This window comes from Mirounga angustirostris, unplaced genomic scaffold (genome assembly GCF_029215605.1).
Source record: "Mirounga angustirostris isolate CCGP_5_RB_7025 unplaced genomic scaffold, mMirAng1.0.hap1 SCAF_5, whole genome shotgun sequence".
NCBI classification, from domain to species: Eukaryota; Metazoa; Chordata; class Mammalia; order Carnivora; family Phocidae; genus Mirounga; species Mirounga angustirostris.
In genome coordinates, this window is record NW_026991713.1 from 101248851 (window position 1) to 101276089 (window position 27239).

At 37.1% G+C, this 27239-nt stretch overlaps 1 protein-coding gene across 6 annotated transcripts in view; it reads right to left on the reverse strand.

Moving 5' to 3' along the window:
* LOC123842322 (ankyrin repeat domain-containing protein 26-like) overlaps positions 1 to 27239 on the reverse strand; it is a 134123-nt gene that overhangs the window by 102699 nt on the left and 4185 nt on the right. For 3 of the 6 annotated variants that reach the window (XM_064591732.1, XM_064591731.1, XM_064591736.1), the window contains exons 2-10: positions 26491 to 26605; positions 26162 to 26335; positions 23803 to 23909; positions 21969 to 22106; positions 19787 to 19854; positions 10271 to 10307; positions 5160 to 5232; positions 2733 to 2790; positions 2438 to 2622 (exon numbers count right to left, since the gene is read on the reverse strand). In XM_064591732.1, coding sequence (XP_064447802.1) covers positions 2438 to 2622; positions 2733 to 2790; positions 5160 to 5232; positions 10271 to 10307; positions 19787 to 19854; positions 21969 to 22106; positions 23803 to 23909; positions 26162 to 26335; positions 26491 to 26605 — 955 coding nt within the window. The remainder of the gene's footprint in view (positions 1 to 2437; positions 2623 to 2732; positions 2791 to 5159; positions 5233 to 10270; positions 10308 to 19786; positions 19855 to 21968; positions 22107 to 23802; positions 23910 to 26161; positions 26336 to 26490; positions 26606 to 27239) is intronic. The other 3 variants (XM_064591734.1, XM_064591733.1, XM_064591735.1) reach the window with 3 other exon arrangements.

A 27239-nucleotide genomic window follows, 5' to 3' on the forward strand; every position in this document is an offset into this window, starting at 1 on the left:
CAAATTGGAAGCACCCAGGAGACTTAAGGAGAAAGTTTTACACAAATATATTTGGAGTAGGAAAAAATGACAGGAAAAGCCATGATGTTAATAAAACAAATATCTATAAAATATACTAACCTGATATAATTAATGTAAACCTACACAGAACTCTGAAATTTTCAGAATAAAAATAAAAGCGGGGGGGGGAAACCATGGGATTCAATATTTCATTTATATACTTCAACATTAGTTTCAAGGATAGAAAATAGACTTTTATTAATATAGGCAAGTTAGTGGGCACCTGGGTGGCTCAACTCGTTAAGCATCTGACTCTTGATTTTAGCTCAGGTCATGATCTCAGGTTTGTCAGATTGAGTCCCAAATCAGGCTCCATGCTCAGTGGGGAGTCTGCTTCTCTCCCTCTCTTTTCCTCTCCTTCTGCCCCTCCCCCCGACTCTCTCTCTCTCTCTGAAATAAATATTTAGAAAAAAATATATATATATAGGCAAGTATTAATTTCTATAACGAATAGCATTTTTAAGATTAATAAAAAGATTTAATTGCAAAACACCAAGATTTTGTAAGAATAATTTTCTAAAAATTAATTTTAAAAGATTTAAATTGTAGAAGAGAAATACTTATAGGATTATAGAATTTTGAGGCATCTTTAAGTACTACTACAATGTACGAGAAAAATATAAAGCCCTATTTTAAAATTCACATGATTTTCTTATTCCACTGTGAACAGCATACTAATAGCTCTAATTTCCTATCAATGAATATAGGATGGTAGTTAAAGACTGGGGAAAGAATCTAGTATTAAAAAATTAATAATCATGATCATCCAAGTTGAAGGTTTTAAAGTCTCCAAATACATGTATGATCATCAAGCAGGACCCAATATTCACAGGAGGAAAGAAGAAAGGGACAAAAAAAAAATCAAATCACCAGTATTTCTGAATTTCAGATATGAAAGAATTCACATGTTAAATTTAACAACTATGGGGCGCCTGGCTGGCTCAGTCGGAAGAGTGTGTGACTCTTGATCTCAGGGTTGTAAGTTCAAGCCCCATGTTGGGTGTAGAGATTACTTAAAATTTTTTAAATCTAAAACAAAAATTAACAACGATGAATACTAAAGTTTCCTGAGAATAATATAAAATGTATCTACTATTGGAGATATTTGAAAAAGTAAAAATCATCTTCCAGAAATAATTCTGTATACTCTGTTGGCAACCTTTCCTTCCTTATGATTCTACAATGACAAACAGTTCATATTAGAAAAAAAACTATAAATTGTGAGTTCATTCATTTGATGTGTGTCTGTGTATCTATTAAATGCAGATACAATTAAAAATAAATTATAAATCACAATCCAGAAATAAAATTTTCTATTTTTTCTTTAAGAGTGTTACAGCTTAAAATTTATTTCATTTATTGGATAAAGATTAAGAACCTCACTTACATAATCAGAAATTTCAGTTTTAATTAATGAAAAGACTAAATGCTTACTTATTTCCTCTCTTTAGTCTCAAAAAGATCTAAAACCTACCAAGATTCTACCACACAGGAAGTTAAATCAGAAACCACAAGAAAGGGCACCTGGGTGGCTCGGTTGGTTTAGAGTCTGCCTTCAGCTTAGGTCATGAACTCAGGGTCCTTGGATTGAGTCCTGCATCAGGCTCCCTCCTCAGTGGGGAGTCTGCTTCTCCCTCTGCACCTCCCCCTGCTCGTGCACTCACACTCTCTCTCTCTCACAAAAATAAATATATAAAATCTTAAAAAAGAAAGAAAGAAAGAAACCACAAGAAAGACAATGGCCAAAAATTCAAAATTCATAATAAATCTGATTAAGGCCTAAAACAGATTCCACTTTGCATTATCTATAAACACAGGTTTTGCTAAATTAAATATAAGATAGCACACTTTATTAAACTTAAATGGAAGGATAAAATTTTCTTCCAGTTCTTCATAAAAGTCAGCTGTAAGTCATTCAGAAGAGTCTAAGCATTTTTTTTATTACTTCACGTTGTTTTCTTATTTTGCACTTAAAATAATTTCTACCATATTTTGTAATATAGAGTATCTGCTCTCCCTTAGCCTCACTACTGCTGTTGTCTTTTTATAATAATCTCTCTCAACTCTTCAATCTTTACATTCATCTTGCCCTTCTTAAATGAATTCTTCCCCCCACCCCCTCCCTCATCTTCACATCCATCTAGCTGTTCTTTCCAGTTGCTTTCTAATTCTTTCCTTCCATAATGGCATACCTAAGAATTGTTTACTCCCACCAACCTTTATAAATCTCAATCTGGTACTTACCTCTCTGTTGTTATTATTTCCCCTTATGATCTTGAGGACTTCTGTTTTTTCCTAAGATTCTTTTCATTATAAGGATCAAGAGGATGGTATGTGAAAAAAAATAGGGAAAAAAGCTTAAAACAGAACAACTTACCTTTATAACACCATGGCCTGCTAACGATTTGACAGAAGGTTTTGAAAAAGCAGGACAAGAAAAGTCATTGGCTTTGAATGGTGGTTTGTAAAGAAGTCCAACTATATTTTCATCTTCATAATCAGAATTATCGTGCTCAGATAAAGTTCTACCTCCTAGTGTTATAAGGCCACATTTTGTTCCCACTTAGTAAAAAACAAAATAAAAAGAACATGAAAATATCTGTAATTTCGAATTACTGAATAATACAAGAATGGGCAAAAATTAGTGAATAACACGTCTTCAAATAGCTTACCATTCTTGAATTGCTCAGAAGCATTCATTAGCGCTCTCAAGTTTGGTTTTGGGACAGTCTAGAAAAAAATTAATAGTTTTAAGGATTACAAGTATCACATTTGATAAAATAATTATAATATTCCCCATTATCAAATGAGCACCACTACACAGAGAACACAGGTTTTGGAATCATTCAAATGGAGATTCAAATCTCAGTTCTGCCATTTACTAAGCTTATATTTTCTCCTGGGATGAGGATTATGAGAGATTTAATAGCTAGTCCCAAAATGTTATTTTCCTTACCCCTAACTGATTATTATATAAATTCTTCCTCAAAAAGTTAAAAGTAAAGCTACCCTACAACCCAGCAATTGCACTACTAGGTATTTATCCAAAGGATACAAACATAGTGATCTGAAGGGGCACCTGCACCCCAACAATTTACTTTATAGTGAAAAAATTAAATTCTTTACTACAGTTTTTTTAAACAAATAAATGTAGAGTGAGAAAAGTCAGTGTTATTAGGGATATACTATGAACGAAAGCCTCTGTTTTAGATATATTTATAATATATATGTAATGTATATATTTACAATATATACATAATATATATATTTATAATATGTAATTCAAAAAATTTAAGAGACTTCTGTTTATAGTATATCCATAATCATATTTACATATACTGAAAAATATTTTTTCCACTTACCTTTACCTTATCAGTACCTGAAAGTTATAAATTATTACTATAGAGAGAAAAAAATAGAAAAAGAAATGTTTCTAACACATCAACTTTCCACATGGAGAAAGAATTGGTAATGAGAATTCTAAGGAGAAATGTACACCTTGAAAGGATATATCTAATGAGACACAGATGGGGTTAAAGAAAAAAGTTGAGGAATTTTTATCTAAAATTCTGAGCTCATGGGGTGCCTCGGTGGCTCAGTCGGTTGGTTAAGCATCTGCCTTTGGCTCGGGTCATGATCCCGGAATCCTGGGATTGAGCCCCACATCGTGCTCCTGGCTCTGCGGGGAGCCTGCTTCTCACTCTGACTCTCTCCCCTCTCATGCTGTTTCTCTCTCTCAAATAAATAAATAAATAAAATCTTAAAAAAAAAAAAAAAGAAAATTCTGAGCTCACAATTAGAGGATACTAAAAAATATACTGTAACCTTTTTTCTTATTTATTTATTTCCTCAACATCATTCATTTGCACTTATAAATCTTAAACATAAAAAGGGAATATAGGGCATCTGGGTGGCTCAGTTGGTTAAGCGACTGCCTTCAGCTCAGGTCATGATCTTGGAGTCCCGGGATTGAGTCCCACATCGGGGGCGGGGGGGGCGCCTGCTCAGCGGAGGGTCTGCTTCTCCCTCTGACCCTCCCCACTCTCATGTGGTCTCTCTCATTCTCTCTCTCTCAAATAAATAAATCTTTTTTAAAAATAGGAATATAAATTTGAGCCATATTTTTAAAAATTCATGTATTTAATTATGACACACTATGCACATTACTTATAACATTCCATTATACAGAATTCCACCTGTCTGCTCATTTATTCACATTCAAAAAATATTAAATTGCTTCTTCCAAGCAAGACTTTATTCTAGGTGTTCCAGGAGATGGACAATTACGTTTCCTAACATCCAGTAGCTTATAATGATGCAGGGACTTTAAAATGAATATTTAAATAAGAATGAAATTTTAAATTGTAGAATCTGATACAAAGATTGAGTAGATATTTTTAAAAACTGTAATATAAAAGATTTCTGAAATTGGACATTTTACCATATGGGTATGAAGAGCCTCTGCTTCTAGAGCTGATTATTTTAGACAAAACATGTATTCTTCACTTAGATAAAGTTTTAACTATACTCTTAACAGAATTATTTTGAAAACACAGTGGAATACCTTTGCAATATAAATTTTGAGAATTTAAATTTCTGAATTTCCACAATTTCTAATATTATTTTAGTCTAAATGTACAACAAAGGATAAAAATAGAGAAAAAAGTCTTTTGTAAAACTATATGTTACCAAGGAAAAAATGTCCGCAATAATTGAATCCACTAAAGATTTCATTTAGGCATGAGTATTATAAATGTCATATTAAGAAAGAAAAGTCATGTTAAGATAACTTAAAACTCACAGAAAAATCCTTATCCTTGACCAAATATCTTATTTCCTCCATTATGGAAAAGCTTTTCCCAATATAATTTTCCTGTCATTATGTATTTTCCAGCCCATTTTTTTCAGCCTCCACCTTCAGTATTTACCAGAGTAAAAAAAAAAAAAAAAAAAAAAAAAATTTCTACAAAATGGTTTGTTCTGACCCACTTTCCATTACAAACAAAATGATGATAGGTAGGCCACTGCTAAATTTTAAGAGTAAATAATATACAAACTAAATTCAGAGCAGGAAAACAAATTTCACAAGAGTACTTTACCTTGATATCAAAATTAAAGTCTTCATCATCTGATGTAGGCCATGAATCATCAGTACCAGGTTTAACAGAAATACTTTAGAGCAAAAACATCAACAAAAACAAGTTCATTAAAAAGAAAAATCAAATGAAAGGTCAGCTATTTACTGAATGAAGTTTCTTGATATACTTAAAATTTGGCCTCTGTTTTTGTTAAGTTTTTATTTTAAATCCTATATCATTAACATACAAATGCTATATTAGTTTCATGTACACAATATAATGATAGGGCAATTCCATACATCACCCAGTGCTCATCATGACAAGTGCATTCCTTAATCTCTGTCTCCTAATTCACCCATTCCCCCACCCATCTCCCCTCTGGTAACCATCAATTTGTTCTCTATCGTTAAGAGTCTGTTTCTTGGTTTGTCTTTTTTTTTTTTTTTCCCTTTGCTCATTTTTATTGTTTCTTAAATTCTACATGAGTAAAATCATATGGTATTTGTCTTTCTCTAACTGACTTCACTTAGCATAATACTCTCTAGTTCCACCCATTTCATTGCAAATGGCAAGATTTCATTCTTTTCTATGCCTGAATAATATTCCATTGTGTATGTATATCACTTCTTTACCCATTCATCTATCAATGGACACTTGGGCTGACTCTTGTAAATAATGCTGCAGTAAACATAGGAGTGCATGTATCCCTTTGAATTGGTGTTTCCGTATTTTTTGGTAAATACCCAGTAGTGCAATTACTCGATTATAGGGTAGTTCTATTTTTAACTTTTTGAGGAAACTCCATACTGTTTCCCACAGTGGCTGCACCAGTTTGCATTCCCACCAACAATCCAAGAGGGTTCCTTTTCCTCCACATCCTCGCCAACACTTGTTTCTTGTGTTTTTGATTTTAGTCATTCTGACAGGTGTGCAGTGGTGTCTCATTGTAGTTTTGATTTGCATTTCCCTGATGATGAGTGATGTTGAGCATCTTCTTAGGTGCCTGTTGACCATCTGTATGTTTTCTTTGGAAAAATGTCTGTTCATGTCTTCTGATCATTTTTCAACCGGGTTGTGTTTTGGGTGTTGAGTTCTATCAGTTCTTTGTATTTGTATACTAACCCTTTATCAGCTATGTCATTTGCAAAGATCTTCTCCTATTCATAGGTTGCCTTTTCATTTTGTGGACTGATTCCTTCACTGTGCAAAAGCTTTTGATTTTGATGTAGTCCCAATAGTTTATTTTTGCTTTTATTGTTCTTGCCTCAAGAGACATAATTAGAGAAAAACAAACAAACAAAAAAACAAAAAACCACTGCTACAGCCAATATCAGAGAGATTACTGCTTGTGCTCTCTTCAAGTATTTGATTTCAGGTGTCACATTTAGGTCTTAAACCCATTTTTGAGTTTATTTTTAAAGAAAGTGGTCCAGTTTCATTCTTTTGCATGTAGCTGTCCAGTTCTCCCAACACCATTTGTTGAAAAGACTGCTTTTTCTCCATTGGATATTCTTTCCTGCTTTGTCAAAGATTAATTGACCATATAGTTATGGGTTTATTTCTGGGGTTTTCTGTTCTATTCCACTGATCTATATTTGTTTTTTGCCAGTACCATACTGTTTTGATGACTACAGCTTTGTAATATAACTTGAAATCTGGAATTGTGATACTTCCAATTTGTTTTTCAATATTGCTTTGGCTATTCGAGGTCTTCAGTGGTTCCATACAAATTTTAGGATTGTTTGTTCTAGTTCTGTGAAAAATGTTGGTATTTTAATAGGCATTGCATTAAATCTGTAGATTGCCTGGGGTAGTATAGACATTTTAACAATATGTGTTTTTCCCATTCATGAGCATGCAACATCTTTCCACTTCTTCTGTCTTGACACAATTTCTGTCATCAATGTTTTATAGTTGTTAGAGTACAGGTCTTTCAAAATTTGGTCTCTGTTTTTAAGAAGGTTTTCATTATCTATCTTGCCTCCACCTCTCTGAAGATGTGAAATACCTAGTAAAGACCCAGTCTTAGTTCCCATAACTAAGAGTGACAGGTAAGGAATTCTCTGAAATGTTTGAAAGTTAATTGTTCAAAAGTTAACCACAATGAATTATCGCCTTACACCTGTCAGAATGGCTAGAATCAAAAACACAAAAAACAAGTGTTGGTGAGGATGTAGAGAAAAAGGAACCCTTGTGCACTGGTGATGGGGATAGAAAATGGTGTGAAAAACAGTATGGAGGTTCCTTGAAATATTAAAAATAGAAATACCATGTGATCCAGTAATTCCATTACTGGTTACTTACTTTCCCAAAGAAAATGAAAACACTGATTTCAAAAGATATATACACCCCCATGTTTACTGCAGCATTATTTACAACAGCCAATATATGGAAACAACCCAAGTGTCCATCAACAGATGTATCTCTTACACACACACACACACACACACACAGAGGAATGTTACTCAGCCATAAAAAAGAATATGATCTTGCCATTTGCAACAATGTAGATGTACCTAGAGGGTATTATGCTAAGTGAAATAGTCAGAGAAAGACAAATACTGTATGATTTCACTTATATGTAGAATCTAGAAAGCAGAACAAATGAACAAACAAAAAGCAGAAACAGACCCAGAAATAGAGGGAATTCTGTATTGCCAGAAGGGAAGGGTTGGGGGACGGACAAAATGGGTGAAGGGGAATGGGAGGTTCAGGATTCCAGTTATAGTAAGTCACAGGGATACAAGTACAGCATAGGGAATATAGTCAATGGTATTGTAATAGCATTATGCAGTAACAGATAGTAGCTACACTTGTGGTAAGCATGTGTAACATATAGAGTTGTTCAAGCACTACCTTGTACACCTGAAACTAACATAACATCTTGTGTCAACTATGCTTCAATTAAAAGAAATAAATATATAAATGTTAAAGAACAAATTTATGTTATTAGTGGGAATACTATTCCCAGATTAAAAGATTAAAAATTATAAGGTTCAAATTTTTTCCTTCACAGGTCCTGCCTTATTTAGGTCTACATAAACGAGCAAGACCTTAAAAACCTTCATAGGCACTCAGATACCCAAGAAGAGAGACTGCTATAAAAACAGAGTCCGGGTGGCTGTGCCTCTATTTCCCTATACACTGCCTAATATTTTCTTTCTGTGAGTTCCCACACCTATTATCACTCTTCTGCAGGGCTCAGTGGTACTCTCCAACCTTTAAGTCTTTAGTCTATGAAAGCACAGACTCCAAAACAAGGATAGGCTCAAATGTCCAAGAGTAGGAGCCATTTCCTGCTCCTGGAGAACAAGCGAAATGGAGTTTCAGTCATCCATGGAGTCATCTCAACATAGACATGTTACCAACTACCCAAATAAAATCCTGTTACTGATTTGACAGCCAGTCATACCCCACCAAACCCTACATGTACATGGGCAAGGCATCAGAGAATTAAGAAAAGAGGTGGAGTGAGGAGACCGCTACCTTGGGCCATACATCTATGTTGTGTAGAATCTCCATTCCGCCTATTACTCAAGAGGATCTAAGCCACTCTCTGTAAGTTGGGGTGGAAGTAGATGATACCACATTCTTATATGCTGTAAAAAGATTCTTCCCAGTGGCTCAAATGATTTTAATATCTCTCAACAGAAAACCTGAAGTATGCTAGTTCATTCAATTAAACCAACAAACAAAAAAGCTGCTCAAGATTCTCTTCAACCCTCTATTTTAATATGCCTTTCTAAACAACTCCCAATATCCTGTGTCCTTCATTCCTTTGTGTGTGTGTGTGTGTGTATCCGTCATTCCTATAATTCATCTTTATCTAACTTATCATAAACCCCAATATTCTGACATCTTTTCTAAAACTATCCAACCCAGTGTTATTCTTCTTGAAACTTGGCCTCTCCTGCTAATTCCTTTCTTACCCCCCTTCACTGTGTTCACAAGACCCCCTCCCCATCTTTCAATTATTAAAACATTTACCTACAAGATGAGAAAAAAGGAAAAAACCTGAATTTAAATCTCATTTCTGTCACTTATCATATCCAAGTAAGTCACTTTTAATCTCTTTTGAGTTTCAAATTCTCCATTTAAACAACCACTTGGTGAGGATGTTGAACATAGGTTGCAGTACCAGAGGGTATTTTGATTAATTCATCTCTAAGATTCCTTAAGATCCTGAAATTCTATGTGCTTTTGATTTTGTCTATAGAAACACAGAGACTATTTAGCTGGCAGAAATGGAAACAATTAATGGACTAAAAGAAACACCAAGAAAAGCAGAGAATAAAGTAAAAAAAAAAAAAATCAAGAAAAGATTATAGAAAAGTCATGGAGAAAAAGAAAAAGGTCTACCAAAAAAAAGAAGAAGCTTCAAAGAACTAGTCAAGGGTACTAGCCTAGGGAAAACTAGACTGGGAAGTCAGTAAGTAGAGAATCATTTAGAAATATCCTCTAAATAGATGATAAATTTAATTAATGCAACATGGTCTACACCTAGATTACATATCCTTCACTTCTGGAAAAATCATTCATCTCAAGGAGAGCAGACATCACTATATCTAAGAATTTGCCTGATTAGGTCTTGCTTATGTAAAAGCTATGTACTGTGGCCATAGGTAACTGAGATCCACCCTAAAAAATCTTTGACAGTAAAAACAACAGACTAGTTACCACTGCAGTAATTATCTCTAGTTATCACTAGTTGTCAAATATATTAGGACAAATGCTTGAACTAACCTGGTTTCTTAAGAAAACTCTAAATCAGGGTTAACACATAACTAAATTTGACTGAGTTGATCTGACTAGGATCTGTATCTTAATCCCAGTGCTACTGAGGGACAAAAGAATGGAGATGGGAGTCACACAGGCTGACAGTCAAATCATGGGTCTGCTACTCATTAACTATGTAATCACAGGTCAATTAATCAACCTCCCTGCACCACAGCTGACTAATAAAAAATAGGCTATAATAGCAGAGCTACTTTGTGAAGCTATTGTAATGACTATATAAGTAATAAGTGTCAAGCACATAATATAGTGTCTAGCCCAGAGCAGAACTCAACAAATGCTTTTCTCTGCATTCCCTTAGTTAACACATAATTTGAAAGACTCCATAAAAATCCTACCTGCTTAAAGACTCTTCTTCAGCACTCTTATCTGCCACTAAAGAAAAAAGCAAAATACATTTTAAATCAACAATAGAAAAATACAGAATATTAAAAGTATAAGACTGATGATTTGTTAAAAAGTATTCCTTCAAGATCACACCTGGAAACCACACTGGAATGAGTATTAATTATATTATTGGTAGGCAGTTAATGCATTAAGAAATCTTACTTTCTCCTCTACATTTACCAAATGCAAGAAAAGAATGGTATTTATCAGAATTTGATACCTCCAAGTGAATGTTTATAATGACCATAATTGTAACCAAACCCTATGAGACTGACAGAAAACGGTATCATTAGCAGAATCATTATCATAGACCGACACTGTTAAACCTAAATAACATGATTCTTCTGGACTTCCACTACTAGGAGCAGTTAAAAGAGACTGCATTTATTTTGCTGTAACACAACAGAACTTCTCCAGCTCTTCAGCAGAGACTGTTAAGTTTAGGATGAAACATCTCATCACAAACTTTGGTCTATAGCCACTGTACTTTGCAGCATGGCAAAACATAGCAAACAGACTCTCTCTGGCCTTATTTCCAATTGCAGGTAAGTATGAAAGATTTTAGTGATTTTAGTGATTCTGGTTTTATAAAGTATAACCTCTTGAGACTATCTACTTTCATTGCTAGAGAGTCTATCTGGACCCATCTCTTAGACCAGAATGGTACCAATGGTTAGTGCTAGGTAGTAGTACATGATATCATTGTTCTCAACCCTCCCCATTATGTGACAAATGTCTATAGAAATCACAGTTTTTCAGTCTGTAAGGCATATGTCATCAGATCCTACACTGATGAACACAAAACAAAACAAAGGACAAAGAATATCTTGAATCACTACATTCAATTACCTTGGAATTTTAATTTTTCAAACATTCAAGAAGAGGGGCGCCTGGGTGGCTCAGTCGGTTAAGCGGTTAAGCATCTGCCTTCAGCTCAGGTCATGATCTCAGGGTCCTGAAATCAAGCCCTGCATCGGGCTCCCTGCTCAGTGGGGGTGTCTGCATCTCCCTCTCCCTCTGCCCCTCCCCCTCCTCGAGTTCTCTCTCTCTCTCTCAAATAAATAAATAATATCTTTAAAAAAATAAAATAAAATAAAAATAAATAAATAAATAAACATTCAAGAAGATATCCACTGTATGATTGCAACTATATGACATTCTGGAAAAAGTAAAACTTTTCAAGTTAGGAGTTAAGGGTTGCGGCAAAAGGAGGGATGAATAGGCACAGCACAGAGGACTTTTAAGGCAGTGAAACTATTCCAGTTCATTATATATTTGTTAAAACCAATAGAATGTACAACACCAAGACTGCACTGAAATGTAAATTATGGACTTTGGATGATAAAGATGAGTTAATGTAAATAAAACAATGTATCCCTGTGGTACAGGATGTTTGCAACAGGGGAGGCTATGCATGTATGGGAACATGGGGTAAATGGAAACTCTGTACTTTCTGCTATATTTTGCTGTTAACTTGAAAATGTTCTAAAAAGTAAGGTCTATTTATCGTGAAGGAAAAAAAAGGTATCCATTAAGCCTGCTATCACCATGTATTAAAGTAAGATACAGCCACCGTGAAAATTAAGGTAAAGACCGAAGTAACAGAATACAGGTATTATCCACCAAATTGAAGTATATGAAAATACATAAAGCAAATAATTTTAACTGCATACTTAGGCAAGAAAATAATTGACAATTATATAATCGAATCTTATAAACAGGGATTCACTATCATATGAAACAAAACTGGATTATCTATATAATTAAGAATTTTTATTCTAATTTTAAATCAGAAACCATTGTTTAATCTAAGAATCACAATGAAAGTTTAATAAGGTAAAAAAAAGATTATAATTACCTAATATTGCCCCAGTAATTTATGTACAAATACCTGTTAAATATTCACCAAAAGTCAAAAAAGTAACCAGCACTTCATTTAATACAGATCATGCTACTGAAACCAGTACCATGTGATACCATCATATTTCTTGCTGTTAAAATAAAATCTTAAAACAACAACAAAAATTAAGTCAGGGCTATAATTCCTATGCAAAAAAGATTCCATAGAGCAGGCCAAAGACTGCCACCATTAGATCCCACTTGAATGGCTGGCCCTTGGTTGGTATCCGGGAACTTGGATTTGGGGAGGGTTCCCACCATTCCATAGCTGGTAAGAGTGGCTGTGCCTAAGTGTTGGTACAAACCAGGTGTCTTATCCTGTATACTTGATTTCCTTCAGGGAGCCTGGAATTTTGGTATACGCTAGGGAGAAGATGCCTACATGATTATCATTTCAAGAAAACTTCAGGCACTGAGTCTCTACAAGATTCTTGTACTGGCAGACAACATTTCATATGTGTTGTCATAATTTGATGCTGGAGGAATTAAGCACATAACTTGATGCTGGAGGAATTAAGCACAGCCATAGGCAGAGGATTCTTAGAAGCCTGCACTTGGTTTCCTCTAGACTTCACTCCATGCACCTTTCCTCTGTGCTGATTTTGCTTTGTATCCTTTCACCGTAATAAACCAAAGGCATGAGTACAAATATGCTAAGACCTGTGAGTTCTTCTAGTGAATAACCAAATCTGGGTGTCGATCTGGGAATCTCTAATACAACTGCATTATATGAAATTTTTATGATTTGGGTTGATATTTTATACATGATTACAGTCAGACGGTTATTTCACAGAACACCTTTACTTGAATCTGGTTTTCTTAGTATCTGCCTTGGAGATTCCTGTTTTTCTATACCCATCTGAATAAAGGCATAAAAAGAAGAGATGACATAATGATCGGAAAATAATGTCAAACAAGCAACAATCTTATTTTAATCAGGAAAAAAAAAGAGAATCCTGATGATTACCAAAATGTTCTACAGTATAAAATTTCCTATAAAAAAAATGAAAAGATCACATAAATTTTCTCCAACTAAATAGGGATTAATTCAGGGCGCATGGGTGGCTCAGTGGTTAAGCGTTTGACTTCAGCTCGGGTCATGGTCCCAGGGTCCTGGGATTGAGCCCCACATCGGGCTCCCTGCTCAGCGGGAAGCTTGCTTCTCCCTCTCCCATTCCCCCTAGTTGTGTTCCCTCTCTCGCTGTGTCTCTCTCTGTCAGATAAATAAAAAAAAAATCTTAAAGAAAATAAATACATAAATAAATAGGGCTTAATACCATTTTTATGGTAGTTATGAATCAATAAGGTAACTGGGATAATTATAGAAAAATATGTAACTATCATACACAGTTTAACAACACACTATTGATTATAGTTTTGTTTCCAGTCTTTTCCTTAATTTCTTACAGAATTAAAAGCATAGTTCACCTATTAAAGGCAGTTGTCGACAAACTAGTCAAAAAGCCAAAAATAGGATGCCTGGGTGGCTCAGTCGTTAAGCGTCTGCCTTCGGCTGAGGTCATGATCCCAGGATCCTGGGATCGAGTCCCACATCAGGCTCCCTGCTCCGTGGGAAGCCTGCTTCTCCCTTTCCCACTCCTCCTGCTTGTGTTCCTGCTCTTGCTATCTCTCTGTGTGTCAAGTAGATACATAAAATCTTAAAAAAAAAAAAAAAAAAGCCAAAAATACTCCATCCAAAATATGAGTTATCCGCTCCACCCTGAAAATAGTGGATTTGATCATTAAAGATCAATAGGGCTCATTTGGGGGAAAACAAAGTGAGTTATCTTATATACATAGATGGTTAAAAACTTAATAATCTAATTGGCCACATATTCTTGTTAAGTCACAGTTTACCAATTTCTGGAAAAAATATAAAAGCATGTCACATTAAAAGTGTATCAGATAAAAATTTCTGACAATCCAGAAAATGCTTTCAGTCTTGGCAGACCATCATCACTAACTTTGTCACTGTGATACAGATACAAAGAAATTTAGCACAAGAAACTAATAAAATATGAGATACACTTTAGATTAGGTAGCCCATTACCTTAGAAGGAAATACACATATATGTCAAACATACATATGGTAGAAATGTGTTCTAATAGTGTTGGATTCCAAGACAATTTTCCTTAGCGCTTTCTTTAGAGATGAAATTCAGAAAGGAGCAGTAGAAGTGGAGATATTAGAAGAAGGCAAATGAAAAGAGGATCAAGAGAGACAACACTAACCAAAATAGTCAGGTATTGACTGTTTTTACTGACACAGAATTCCTAAACTAGTGAGACTAGTATATTCAGTGTATCACCTTATCTTTTCTCCTCGGTATTATACTAGTTTTCTGCAATAAAATATTTAAAAGAGGTCAAAAGGCTCCAAACTGCAGGTCTGTAAACTATTTCTGATCAAAATTTAAAACTCTCAAAATACAGCTGCATCATGATTCCATATCAGAGATAGGGCCTGACAGTGGCTTCCTGCCTGTTGCTGTTTTTGTTTTTGTATTCATCCAGAAGAGTGTATCAAGGACTTGAGGAAAAACTCAAGTATCTCCACCAGAAACAGGTAAGAAAGACAACACTTTTCCTCACACTTGACTCCTAGGTTTTGACAATTATGGAAAAATGTTGGCAAGTCTACTCACCAGGCTAGACCATTTTCCCTTGACCCTGTCCGGGTAGATACTGCAGTTACAAAAAAGTTACGTAGGACCTTACTTGATGTGTTATTTTTCCATATTTGGACGTAGAAAGTACCAATCATGTAAATAATAGATCGTACAACTCAAAAATTCTTTTGAAAAGGTTACCACCAAAGAGCTTTTAAAAGTTAAATCCAACTTTCTTTTCAGTAATTTCTTTCTTTTCAGTAATACGCCTCCTTGAAATATTTTTTTAATTTTTTCACCATCACTTCCTCTAATTCCTCTCTTACGTTTCCCCAGTCACTCCTCAGTCTTCTCTACTAACTCCTACTCCTCCATCCACCCTTATATTTTGGTATTCCCAGGGTTTGTTCACTGGCCTCCTTCTCATTCTATATGTTTCTCCACCATGGACAAGCTCAATCTTTGTCCAAGCTATCACTTTGCTTAATAATTCTAATCAGATTATTTCAAATCTGCACCTCCAACCTTGAAGCTCTACCTCCAGCTAGAAACCTCCTAGTATTCGATTATCCAATTACTGAAAATATACTACATGGACATTCCATCAAATTCAACATATACAGAAAAAAACCTGGTCTTCCCTACTCCCACCACTCTCCACTCTTCATCCGATAAAGTCCTACTCATTCTTCATGTCCAATTTAAATGCCAGTGTTCAACCTGGAAACACATGAATCTTCTTAGATTTCCTCTCTCCCCTAACTTTTTACATTCAATAATCACGAAATCATATTAACTATACTTCTTTTCTGTCTCTGCTTTATATTTCCCCTGCCACTGCCCTACTCAAACATGAGCTCTTAACTGATGACTTCCAGAGGGGAAAAAAAAGCCACCAACTATTATGGTTATTTCTTAAATTAATAAAAAATTTTTAAGCAAAATGAATGAGAAAGGGGGCACGTGGGTGGCTCAGTCAGTTAAGCATCTGCCTTCAGCTCAGGTCATGGTCTCAGGGTCCTGGGATCAAGCCCTGCATCGGGCTCCCTTTTCAGTGGGGAGTCTGCTTCTCCCTCTCCCTCTGCCCCTGCCCCTCTGCCCCACTGTGCTCCCTATCTCTCTCTCTCTCTCAAATAAAGAGAATCTTTAAAAAAAATTGTTTAAATTTTTAAAAATGAGAAAGACATAAAGCCTAGAAAAAGAACAACATTTTAAATTGAATAAACTGAGCCTCCTGACTTTTTCAGTATAGAAGGGTGAAAATTTCATAATGGACTGATACTAGGCTAAGGAAATATAAGCTTCCTTTGTCTTCCAGTCTCTTTACATGGTTTCCTTCAATATATCCTCCACATGAGGGGCCAGCAAACTACGGCCACAGGCCAAGTCCGACCTGCCATCTGGTTCTGTAAATAAAGTTTTATTGGAGCACAGCCACATCTATTCACCTATATATTGCTATGGCTGCTTTCACCCTACAATGGTAATTGGAGTTGAGAAACCACATGGCCTAAAATAGTCACGATCTGGCCCTTGAAAGAAAAAGCTTGGTGATCCCTATTTTATGCCATAACCAGAGGGCCCTAATTCAAATCTAATCTTATTATCCTTCTGCTTCAAATTCTCCAATGAATCCCTGCATCAAATACTGCTGGCTCCCTCCCCAATGGCCATTCCGTAATTCTTCATTCTTGCTGCAGAACTACAACTTTATTTGGATATTTGTTGTCCCCATACAGAAAGAAGGTGGCCTCACCCCAGCTTCAAAATGAGAAATGATTATTCTAAGCTATTCACAGTACCTGATTTACCAGTGACTGGTTTAGGAACAAGCATGCGATACACCCTAGCCTAGAAAATGTTAGAGGAAATTCACTGTAAGCCTCTGAGTATTCTTATTTAAAAGAAACATATAGGGGCGCCTGGGTGGCTCAGATGGTTGAGCGTCTGCCTTCGGCTCAGGTCATGATCCCAGGGTCCTGGGATCGGGTCCCACATTGGGCTCCCTGCTCCTTGGGAGCCTGCTTCTCCCTCTGCCTCTCTCTCTCTCTCCCTGCCTCTCATGAATAAATAAATAAAATCTTTAAAAAATAAAAAAATAAAAGAAACATATAGGGGGGACCTCGGTGGCTCAGTCGTTAAGCGTCTGCCTTCAGCTCAGGTCACGATCCCAGGGTGCTGGGATTGAGCCCTGCATCAGGCTCCCTGCTCCGCAGGAAGCCTGCTTCTCCCTCTCCCACTCCCCCTGCTTGTGTTCCCTCTCTCGCTGTCTCTCTCTCTCTGTCAAATAAATGGATAAAATCTTAAATAAATTAATTAGTTAATTAATGAAAGAAACATATAAAGAAAAACAGTCCTTCCAGTCATTGGATATTATCATGTGAGACTAGGCCTGGAGCTGTTGCTAATTAGCCAACCAGGAAGGGAGACATAAAATACTGCCAACCTCAAAGCTGAACAAGAGACAACTGGGACCCTGATGACATCACTGAACCATCAAAACAATTCTAGTTCCTATTGTTTTAGTCACTGTTTTGTTTTTGGGTTTTTTTTTTAGATTTATTTATTTGAAAGAGAGAGAAAGAAAGGAAGCGTGCAATAGAGTGCAAGAATTGGGGGAAGGGAAGAGGAAGAGAATCTTCAAGCCCACTCCGTGCTGAGCACGGAGCCCAACGTGATGTGGGGCTTGATCTCATGACCCGAGACTGTGTAAAACCAAGAGTCAACACTTAACTGACTAAGCCACCCAGGTGCCCCTGTTTTAGTCACTGTTATAAGTCACCTATTATTTGCAGCTAAAAGCATTTTACCTGATAAAGTTACCAAGGTCTATGGGGCGCCTGGGTGGCTCAGTTGGTTAAGCGACTGCCTTCGGCTCAGGTCATGATCCTGGAGTCCCAGGATGGAGTCCCGCATCGGGCTCCCTGCTAGGCAGGGAGTCTGCTTCTCCCTCTGACCCTCCCCCCTCTCATGTGCTCTCTCTCATTCTCTCTCAAATAAATAAATAAAATCTTTAAAAAAAAAAAAAAAGTTACCAAGGTCTACAGGGTAAGATCTACTCCTTTCCATACGACTGAAAAACTTTCATAAGCTTGCCTTAGCTAAGTGTTCACCTCATTCCAACCATTCCCATAGCACACTTTTTGTACTGGCAAAACTGAACTGCTCATAAATCCTCCAAAGGTCACTCGTACATCTTAGCCTTTGCACTGCTGTTCCGTCTGCAAAACATGTCATCTTGATGGATGTTTCTCCTGCCAAACATCGTCCTTCTGCCACTTTACCTGGCAAACTTACTATTCATTCTGCATACTTACCCTAAATTCTACCCACTCTCCTAAAACTCTAATTCCTCACTATGGACATAGTATCTGGAACATATTAAATACCAATAAAAAAATAACAATGGTAATTATAAGCACTAGGGGACTCTGGCACATAGTAAGCACTGAATAAAGTAGAGTAAATAATAAAAATGACAATGATAATAACAAATTCCTGGAGGGCAGGGATTGTATTTTTTGAATGTTTGCATTCTACAACATCAGAATAACACTTAGGAACTAAAAGACACTTGACAGTTATTTGTTAAGTGAACAAATGAAAATAAGTAAATTGCAAAACCAATAGACAGTTACCCTAAAAAAAAAAATGTCTCATTGGTATTGCTGCATACTAGCTAAGTTTTGCAGTTCTTATTGTTTGCCATTTGTTTACGATACCAGGAAGGTATTGTAAAGTCCCCAGTTTTAAGGATAGTTCCTTTTTTTTTTTTTTTAACTTTTCCCCCTATTTTATTTTTTAGATTTTATTTATTTATTTGACAGAGAGATAAAGAGAGAGCACAAGTAAGCAGAGAGGCAGGCAGACGGAGAGGGAGAAGCAGACTCTCCACCAAGCAGGGAGCCCGATGCGGGACTCGATCCCAGGACCCTGGGATCATGACCTGGGCCGAAGGCAGCCACTTAACCGACTGAGCCACCCAGGCACCCCAAGGATAGTTCCTTTTTTAATGAGACAAATCACTATATAATAATATTTACTAAATGTAATCCACTTGTAAAAATTAAAAGATCCATTTTCATAACAGGTTCAATTTATTATAATATGCTTATAGAGAAAACATAAAACATACTAACTTAAAAATCTCTTTTTCTTATTTACACAAAGATATCATATGGGATTTTAGGGGTCATGACTAAAATAATGAATTTCTTTTCAGACAATACCGCCTCATATTTTAAATTACCTACAATTAACTTCTTTTGTTGTTGTTGTTCATACGGAGGTACTTTATTTAATTTTTTTTATTATGTTCAGTTAGCCAGCATATAGTCCATCATAAGTTTTTGATGTAGTGTTCAACAATTCATTAGTTGCATGTAACACCTACTGCTCATCATAACGCGTGTCCTCCTTAATACTCATCACCTGGTTACCCCATCCCCCCACCCCCCTCCCTTCTGTAACCCTCAGTTTGTTTCCCAGAGTCCAGTTTCTCTCACGGTTTGTCTCCCTCTGATTTCTTCCCATTGTTCATGACAGCAATGCCTACAATTAACTTCTTAAATAATCTTGAATACTAGACTATTAAGAAAGAAATTAAGAAAGAAAAAAAAAATAGGGGCATCTGGGTGGTTAAGGGTCTGCCTTCAGCTCAGTTCATGATCCCCAGACCTGGGATCAAGCCCCACATCGGGCTCCCTGCTAGGCAGGAAACGTGCTTCTCCCTCTCCCTCTGCCTGCCACTCCCCCTGCTTCTGCTGTCACTATCTCTCTCTGTCAAATAAATAGACCAAATCTTAAAAAAAAAAAAAAGAAAGAAAGAAAAAAATACATATGCAATTTACACAGTAGGTTTTTTTTTTTTTTCCATTGCTCTTTCATTATCAAAACTTCCTTACTCTGACTTCATCTATGTTAGGACCACCAAAAGTAATTCACTCTGAAAAGTCTTACCTGCATTCTTACTTTGCAAATAATTGTTAAGTTTTTCTTCTCTATGTTCGGCAATTAGTTGGCGACTGCTACATATAAAAAAGGGTGATAAACAATGTTACTATTTTAATACTGATATGAAAAACATTTACCAAATATCAAATTCTTAGGAGTATTTCAAATAATATTAGAACTAATATCAAAGCTTGAAGTACCCCATATACTTCACATTTGTAAGTTCTATACACTTTTTATTAAGTATGTAATTAAAGGAGAAAAAAAGTAAGGTGAACCAGTCATGAATTCGTAATTTAGTAATTAGTAAATTAGAGTTAGCTTGCCATAATGGAAAGTGTCTAGAACTCAGAAGTCCTAAGTCTCACAGCTATTTCCTCTTGGACAAGCCACTTCTCTTGGGCTCAGAGTCTTCCTCTATAAAACAGGCATCTTACTGCCTTATTTTACAAGGTTGTTAAGAGGATTTAATGAAATATTAAACCCAAGACATGGCCTTTCGGGAAAGGTGATGCCCACTACTCTGGGAAGGGCAATATGAGACCTTTCATCACCTAATAAGAAAAGGCGCTCCATAGGATTTAAAGCAGGCTTGGAATATAGGTCTAGTAACAAAGGAGAAAGAGAAGTCCAGTCTCTTCCTGCAGCATTATTTGAACCTCTTTAACAGCTTAGAATGGTCCCAACTACCATCTGCTGGAAGAAGAGACAAGGATAATTCATCCTGAAGGTCTGGGCTAACATATGGGCTTCACGTAAGGCTTTTGAGTGTGAAGGGAAGGGTGTGTGTGGCTAAAGCCAGGAGGCCCAGCTGACAGAACAGGGTGCTGGTGCTTTGGAATAGCTGAGCATAGAAGCTTATGTAGTAAACGAAAAAAAAGTTGTAACTTTGAAGTCTAACTGTGGATCACCACGAAGACTGAGGAATGTGGATCAGCAAGGGCATCCTAGGAGCAAAGGTCAATCATGACCAGACTGCAGAACCAGTTTCTTTCTTTTTTTTTTTGAAGATTTATTTATTTATTTATTTATTTATTTATTTATTTGAGAGAGAGAGCGTGAGAGGGGGGAGGGTCAGAGGGAGAAGCAGACTCCCCGCTGAGCAGGGAGCCTGATGTGGGACTCAATCCTGGGACTCCAGGATCATGACCTGATCCTAAGGCAGTTGCTTAACCAACTGAGCCACCCAGGCGCCCTGCAGAACCAGTTTCAATGGCAATGCTGTAGTAGTTGATGTCTTTTCCTTCCAAATGACTTGTGAAAAAAGATGGTCTCTTTGGTCTTAGGGAACTCCTCAGGTTCTTGGAAAATTCCAGGGGGAAAGTATAGGAGATAGCCCTCAAGGGAAAGTATAGGGTCTTCTACTAAACTGAACATCTCAAGACCCAAGTAACTAGTTAGAAAAAACAAGGATGTTGGGGCACCTGGGTGGCTCAGTCGGTTAAGCGTCTGCCTTCAGCTCAGGTCACGATCTTGGGGTCCTGAGATGGAGCCCCACGTCAGGCTCCCTGCTCAGCAGGGAATCTGCTTCTCCCTCTGTCCCTCCCCACCCGTGCTCTCTCTCTGTCTCTCTCTCAAATAAATAAAATCTACAAAAGAAAGAAAGAAAGAAAGAAGAAGAAAGAAAGAAAGAAAGAAAGAAAGAAAGAAAGAAAGAAAGAAAGAAAGAAAGAACGAACACAGATATAACATTATTTGTACCCCATGCATAACGGTTATACTTGGAATGAAACAGATACAGTTAGGATCCCTAAGGATAAAGGTCTCAATAGTCCTGAGATAAAGAATCCTGCACCCATTACTACTTCTTACTAGTCTAGCCTTTTTCTTGATTTCTGGCAAATGATGTGGGCGAACTCACTGCCATCCCAAAACTGCCTGAATCAAACAATGAACTCTCATCTGTTACATAAGAACTAACAGGGGTGCCTGGGTGGCTCAGTCGTTAAGCGTCTGCCTTCGGCTCAGGTCATGATCCCAGGGTCCTGGGATTGAGCCCCACATCAAGCTCTCTGCTCAGCCGGAAGCCTGCTTCTCCCTCTCCCGCTCCCCCTGCTTATGTTCCCTCTCTCGCTGTGTCTCTCTCTGTCAAATAAATAAATAAAATCTTAAAAAAAAAAAAACCTAACAGTTAAATTATTATATACCTCAGTTTAGTAATAACTAACATTTTAATGTAAACACTTACACTTTAAGATCATTAAAAATAGAATATTCTTCTGCAGTCCATCCACACGCATCTTCAGAAAAGATATTAATACCTTGCTGAAGAAGAACCCTGACTAGATCTGCAGAATCATAATGTACAGCAAGCATGAGGGCTGTTCTAAAATAACAGAGAGAGAACTTCACCCTTAGGAACTTAAGAGTTATTTAAACAGCTAATTTGATATACTTTATCAGGTTAATATCTTGCCTGTCAGTACAGAACTGCCCATTAACATGTTCAAGTGCTTATCTTTGTAAATACCTCCACGGCTAAAATGAAAGGACAAAAAAGAAGCCTCTTGTCCTACTTGGCTATGACAGTGAAGTTGCTAATTTAAAGTCCTTTGATAGGGGCGCCTGGGTGGCTCAGTCGTTCAGCGTCTGCCTTCGGCTCAGGTCATGATCCCAGGGTCCTGGGATGGAGCCCCGCATCAGGCTCCCTGCCCAGCGGGAAGCCTGCTTCTCCCTCTCCCACTCCCCCTGCTTGTGTTCCCTCTCTGGCTGTCTCTCTCTCTGTCAAATAAATAAATAAAATCTTTAAAAAAAAAAAAAGTCCTTTGATGAACAAGAAACTATGCTGAGGTCACTTATCTGATGGTAAAGATTTTAAAAAAGAATTCCCCATTTCTTCCTTAATCTGATACAGTGTACTTCCAAGCCATCTAGAGGACAGGTCCATATAAAAAGCTATTTGCAGGGGTGCCTGGGTGGCTCAGTCGGTTAAGCATCTGCCTTCAGCTCAGTCATGATCTCGGGGTCCTGGGATCGAGCTCCACGTCTGGCTCCCTGCTCTAGCCCCTCCCCCTGCTCATGCTCTCTCTCTCTCTCTCTCAAATAAATAAAATCTTTAAAAATAAAAAAAAAAAAGCTTATTTGCAGGCTGAAAATAACAGTATTCATACTAATGGTAATAAAACAGTCATAGTCACAGTTAATGATGCTAAGATAAGCACGTGGTAGACACTAAATTAAATGCTATATATATATAAAATAGTACACACAACCACCCTTGAAGGATATACTATTATCCTCCTTTTCATATCAGGAAATGTATCTGGTTATGATAAGTAATGTTTCCAAAGTCACACACCCAGCAAGTAGGAAAGCTAGGAATTAAACCTAGTCTTGTGTCAATCTAAAGCCCATCTCTTTTCTCTTTATCACCCACCTATGATTTGTCCTCATTAAAGGAAAAGTCTATTCAATTACAGTTATCTTTCATTCTTCTATCCTTACCAATGAAAACCAAAAAAAAAATATACTGAACATGAAAAAGGATGATGAGCCCATATTATCTGGTAACAGTAATTATTAATCACTTAGGGATCATCCAACGTCAGTATTCTTCAAAAACAAAAAGCAATTTAAAGAGTCATCCAAAAGACACAGCAACTCCTATTTATGTTTAATTTTCATCTTTTAAGGAAAATATATATGAAGTAGAAGTTTCAAAAATACTATAAAAGGGTTAAGAAGTCCAATATTGCGTCGTAAAGTAAAATAAAAGTTAGGAGTCCACACTTTATAAAACTAATAAAACTAATATGAAACCCCTTTAGCTAATATAAAATCATATGGCAAAAAAAAAAAAAAAAAGCCTCAAATGACATTAGTCAATAATATGAAGGAATATAAATTCTACCATATACTGTTCTTCACGTTGCCCCGTCAGAATAATTGCTTTCTGCCTAACTGATGACATGTTGACATTTTTCACTATATAAATTAATCCCCTTATTAAGTTAATCTTTCTGACTTGAGTGTGCCACTCTAGAACAATATAAGGTTTAAAAAAAAACCCAAAACTACTGTACCTTTGCAACTTATCAACTGCATGTACATTTGCTTCTTTTTCTATTAAAAATTCCACCATTTGCTGTTTGTTCTCACTTACAGCAAGTAAAAATGGTGTGAGTTCATCCTGTAAAAGTGCAAAAACAATTTATAATTTACAAAATTACATATTTCCATACTGAATTTTAAAACTTATAAAGGATCCTCTAAACTCAAATATATAATATAGAAAGTACTCTCACCCTTCTGTGCTTTCACCAGCTGCTCCTTCTCTTTCAAATAGCCCTCCTCAGGGGGCCTGGGTGGTTCAGTCGGTTAAGCATCTGCCCTGGACTCAGGTCAGCTCAGGTCGTGATCCCAAGGTCCTGGGATCCAGCCCCAAGTCAGGCTCCCTGCTCAGAGGGGAGTTGGCCTCTCCCTCTGCCCTGCCCCTATGCTCCTACTCTCTCACCCACTCTCTCTCTCTCAAATAAATAAATAAAATCTTTTTAAAAAAATAAATAAAACTAAATTAAATAGCCCTCTTCCACCTCTTCAACAGATTAACTGCAGTCATTCTCCAAAACTCACTTCATTGGCTGGTTCCAAGAATCTTGGCTTCTATCACAGTATTTATTATGGTATACTCTAGTTATTTTATTGCACCCCCTCTAAACCAAGAGCTTCTTGAGGGAAGGGATTATATTTTTTCTCTCTATCTCCAAAATCTAAAACATAGCAGTAAATGCTTTAAGTATTTTTATTGAGTTAGCAACCTAAATGATTATCTCTGGAGTAGTGTTTTTTAAATTACATTCCGAAGAACATATACTTTGCTGGAAGGTAAGTACTGTGCCCCAATAGAAAGATTCAATGATCATCTATGTCTGAGAAATATTACAAAATTGCACTATATATCTAGCACAAAAGAAATCCGTTTAAATTTGCTTATCCCCATTTGACAATAGTTTTTGTGGCAAACATTAACATTTGAGAAATTAGAGTTTTGGGGATATAGTTTTGAGAGCTTTCCAATAAAAATGAAGATTTTCGGGGTGCCTGGGTGGCTCAGTCGTTAAGCGTCTGCCTTCAGCTCAGGCCATGATCCCAGGGTCCTGGGATCGAGCCCCACATCCTGCTCGGCGGAAGCCTGCTTCTCCCTCTCCCGCTCCCCCTGCTTGTGTTCCCTCTCTCGCCGTCTCTCCATCAAATAAATAAATAAAATCATTAAAAAAAAAAAAAAATGAAGGTTTTCTCCAGGTTACACAAACATGCTTGATTCTCTTCTGTCAATGGTATCAGGATCCCAAATGGCAACATAAGGCACTCTTGATCCAAATGGGTCACTGAGGAGATGGACTCAGAATTAAAAGAGTGGCTTTGGGGCAACTGGGTGGCTCAGTCAGTTAAGCGTCTGTCTTTGGCTCAGGTCATGACCCCCGGGGTCCTGGGATCCACCCCTGCATCAGGCTCCCCTGTTTCTCCCTCTCCCTCTGCCCTTCCTCCATACTCATGTTTGTTCTCCGTCTCTCTCAAGTAAATAAAATCTTAAAAACAAAAAAAAGTATCATTAAAGTGAAATCTTAGACAATTAAGTTATTTCAAAATATTTTCATTCAGGGAATGCAGGAGCTTCCAAATATGAAAAACTGACCCTACCTATGTCAACCAACAGTGTTTCTGTAAGGGCAGTGGTAGAAATAATGCATGTCACAGAAACAGAAGGTGGACTGGTGTGCGTGGTCATCAACTACTCCCCATGTACAGCTACCACCCCACTGAGGAACTACACAAGGCTGAGCAGGAACTACTCTCTGAAATGGGAGACCCCAATGTGGTACGTGGCGGGAAGAGTGGCTACAAGCACAAGTAAATGCCCCTGTAGGATGTCATGACCTGATCCCTTTGCTCTCATTTTCAGAACCTTGGGGCCTCGAGTGCCCAGGGCCTGCAACCTGCTGCTTTCTCCTCCCACTTGCACTCACCCAAGTTACCCCACTGGGTCAGGGTCTCCCACCCATTCCCAGCAGCACCCATTTCCTAAGCCCCTGCACAGCACCCAGCCTCCACCACCTCCACTCCCCTCTAGGCCTTCAATCCTTTGTGGGCTCTGAGCCCACCATCCACTCCCAAGCACTAATGGGAAGATTTTCTTTCTGGGGTGGAAGCGGGGCTGGGAGACAGAACTTCGCCCTCTCCATGGGCATCACCTTTCTCTAGCCCTCCCTGCCCTGGCTTTGGAGTTGTTTCCAGGATGACAGGACCTGATGTATAGAATTCAGTATATGTATTTATTACACATATAAATAAATATGTAAATAAAATGATTTGTGGCTAAAAAAATTTATGTATACATATATATATTATTTCAAATACTCTATAAATACACTTGATCTGCACCTTGTTTCTCACTTCAATATTTGCATGGTGTAGAAGCAGCTTCTCTGCTATTGATGTATTCGAACCAAGGGCGGCATAGTGGAGAGCAGTATTGCCAGCAATGTCCGTAAGATTTGGATCAGCACCGTGTTCTAGAAGAATACTCACGCATCTCTCATCCTGACATTGTACAGCCTGTCAGTATTATACCAAGAAACAGTGTCAATTCTGGGAATTTAAAGTAAACATGCCACAGGTTTCACCAATTAGTTATGTTTAAATGCAATAAGTTTTCATTCTAAGTAATTAAATCAAATCCATCTCAGGCAGACACAGCTGCTTCCACATACCTTCATCAGAGCAGTCCTATAATCTTTATCAAATAGGTCAAGCTGGCATTTCCTCTCCACTAGGACAGTAACGACATCTGGATGGCCATTGGCACAGGCCAAATGAAGAGCAGTCCTATGAAAGTGAAAGAACTTTTTAGGAAATTATAGTGCACTATTTCAAAACATGCAATTAATTCATGTAATTGTAAACGTTAAATAGCATCTTATTCCTGTGACTCCAAAACCAGGATTTAGTTTTCTTTTGAAGAAAGTACAATATTTATTAGTGATTCTTCACCACACTAATAAAGAGCAGCCTATCTGAGTAGGTAGAGCATGACCTCAGGATTCAGCTTAACTTGGGTTTGACTCCTACTTTAACTCTGTCACTTAACAGTTATCACCTACTTAGCCTTATCCTCAATTTCCTCATCAACAAAATGGGGATAAAAATAGTTATCTCGGGTCCCCTGCCCAGCTCAGTTTGAAGATCATGTGACTCTTGATCTTGAGGGTTGTGAATTCGAGCCCCACGTTGGGTATAGAGATTACTAAAAAATAATAATAATAAATAAAGACTAGTTATCTCACAAGACCTCGGCGTGATGCTTAAATGAGGATCTATGCAAAGTTTGTTACATAATATTATTATAACTATTACTATTACTACTATTTTACAAAGACAACATCCAATTAGGTAAAGTGATACAATTATGCCTACTTTGTAGATATGTTTTAAGGATTCGCAAGAATACTACATTTCAGTG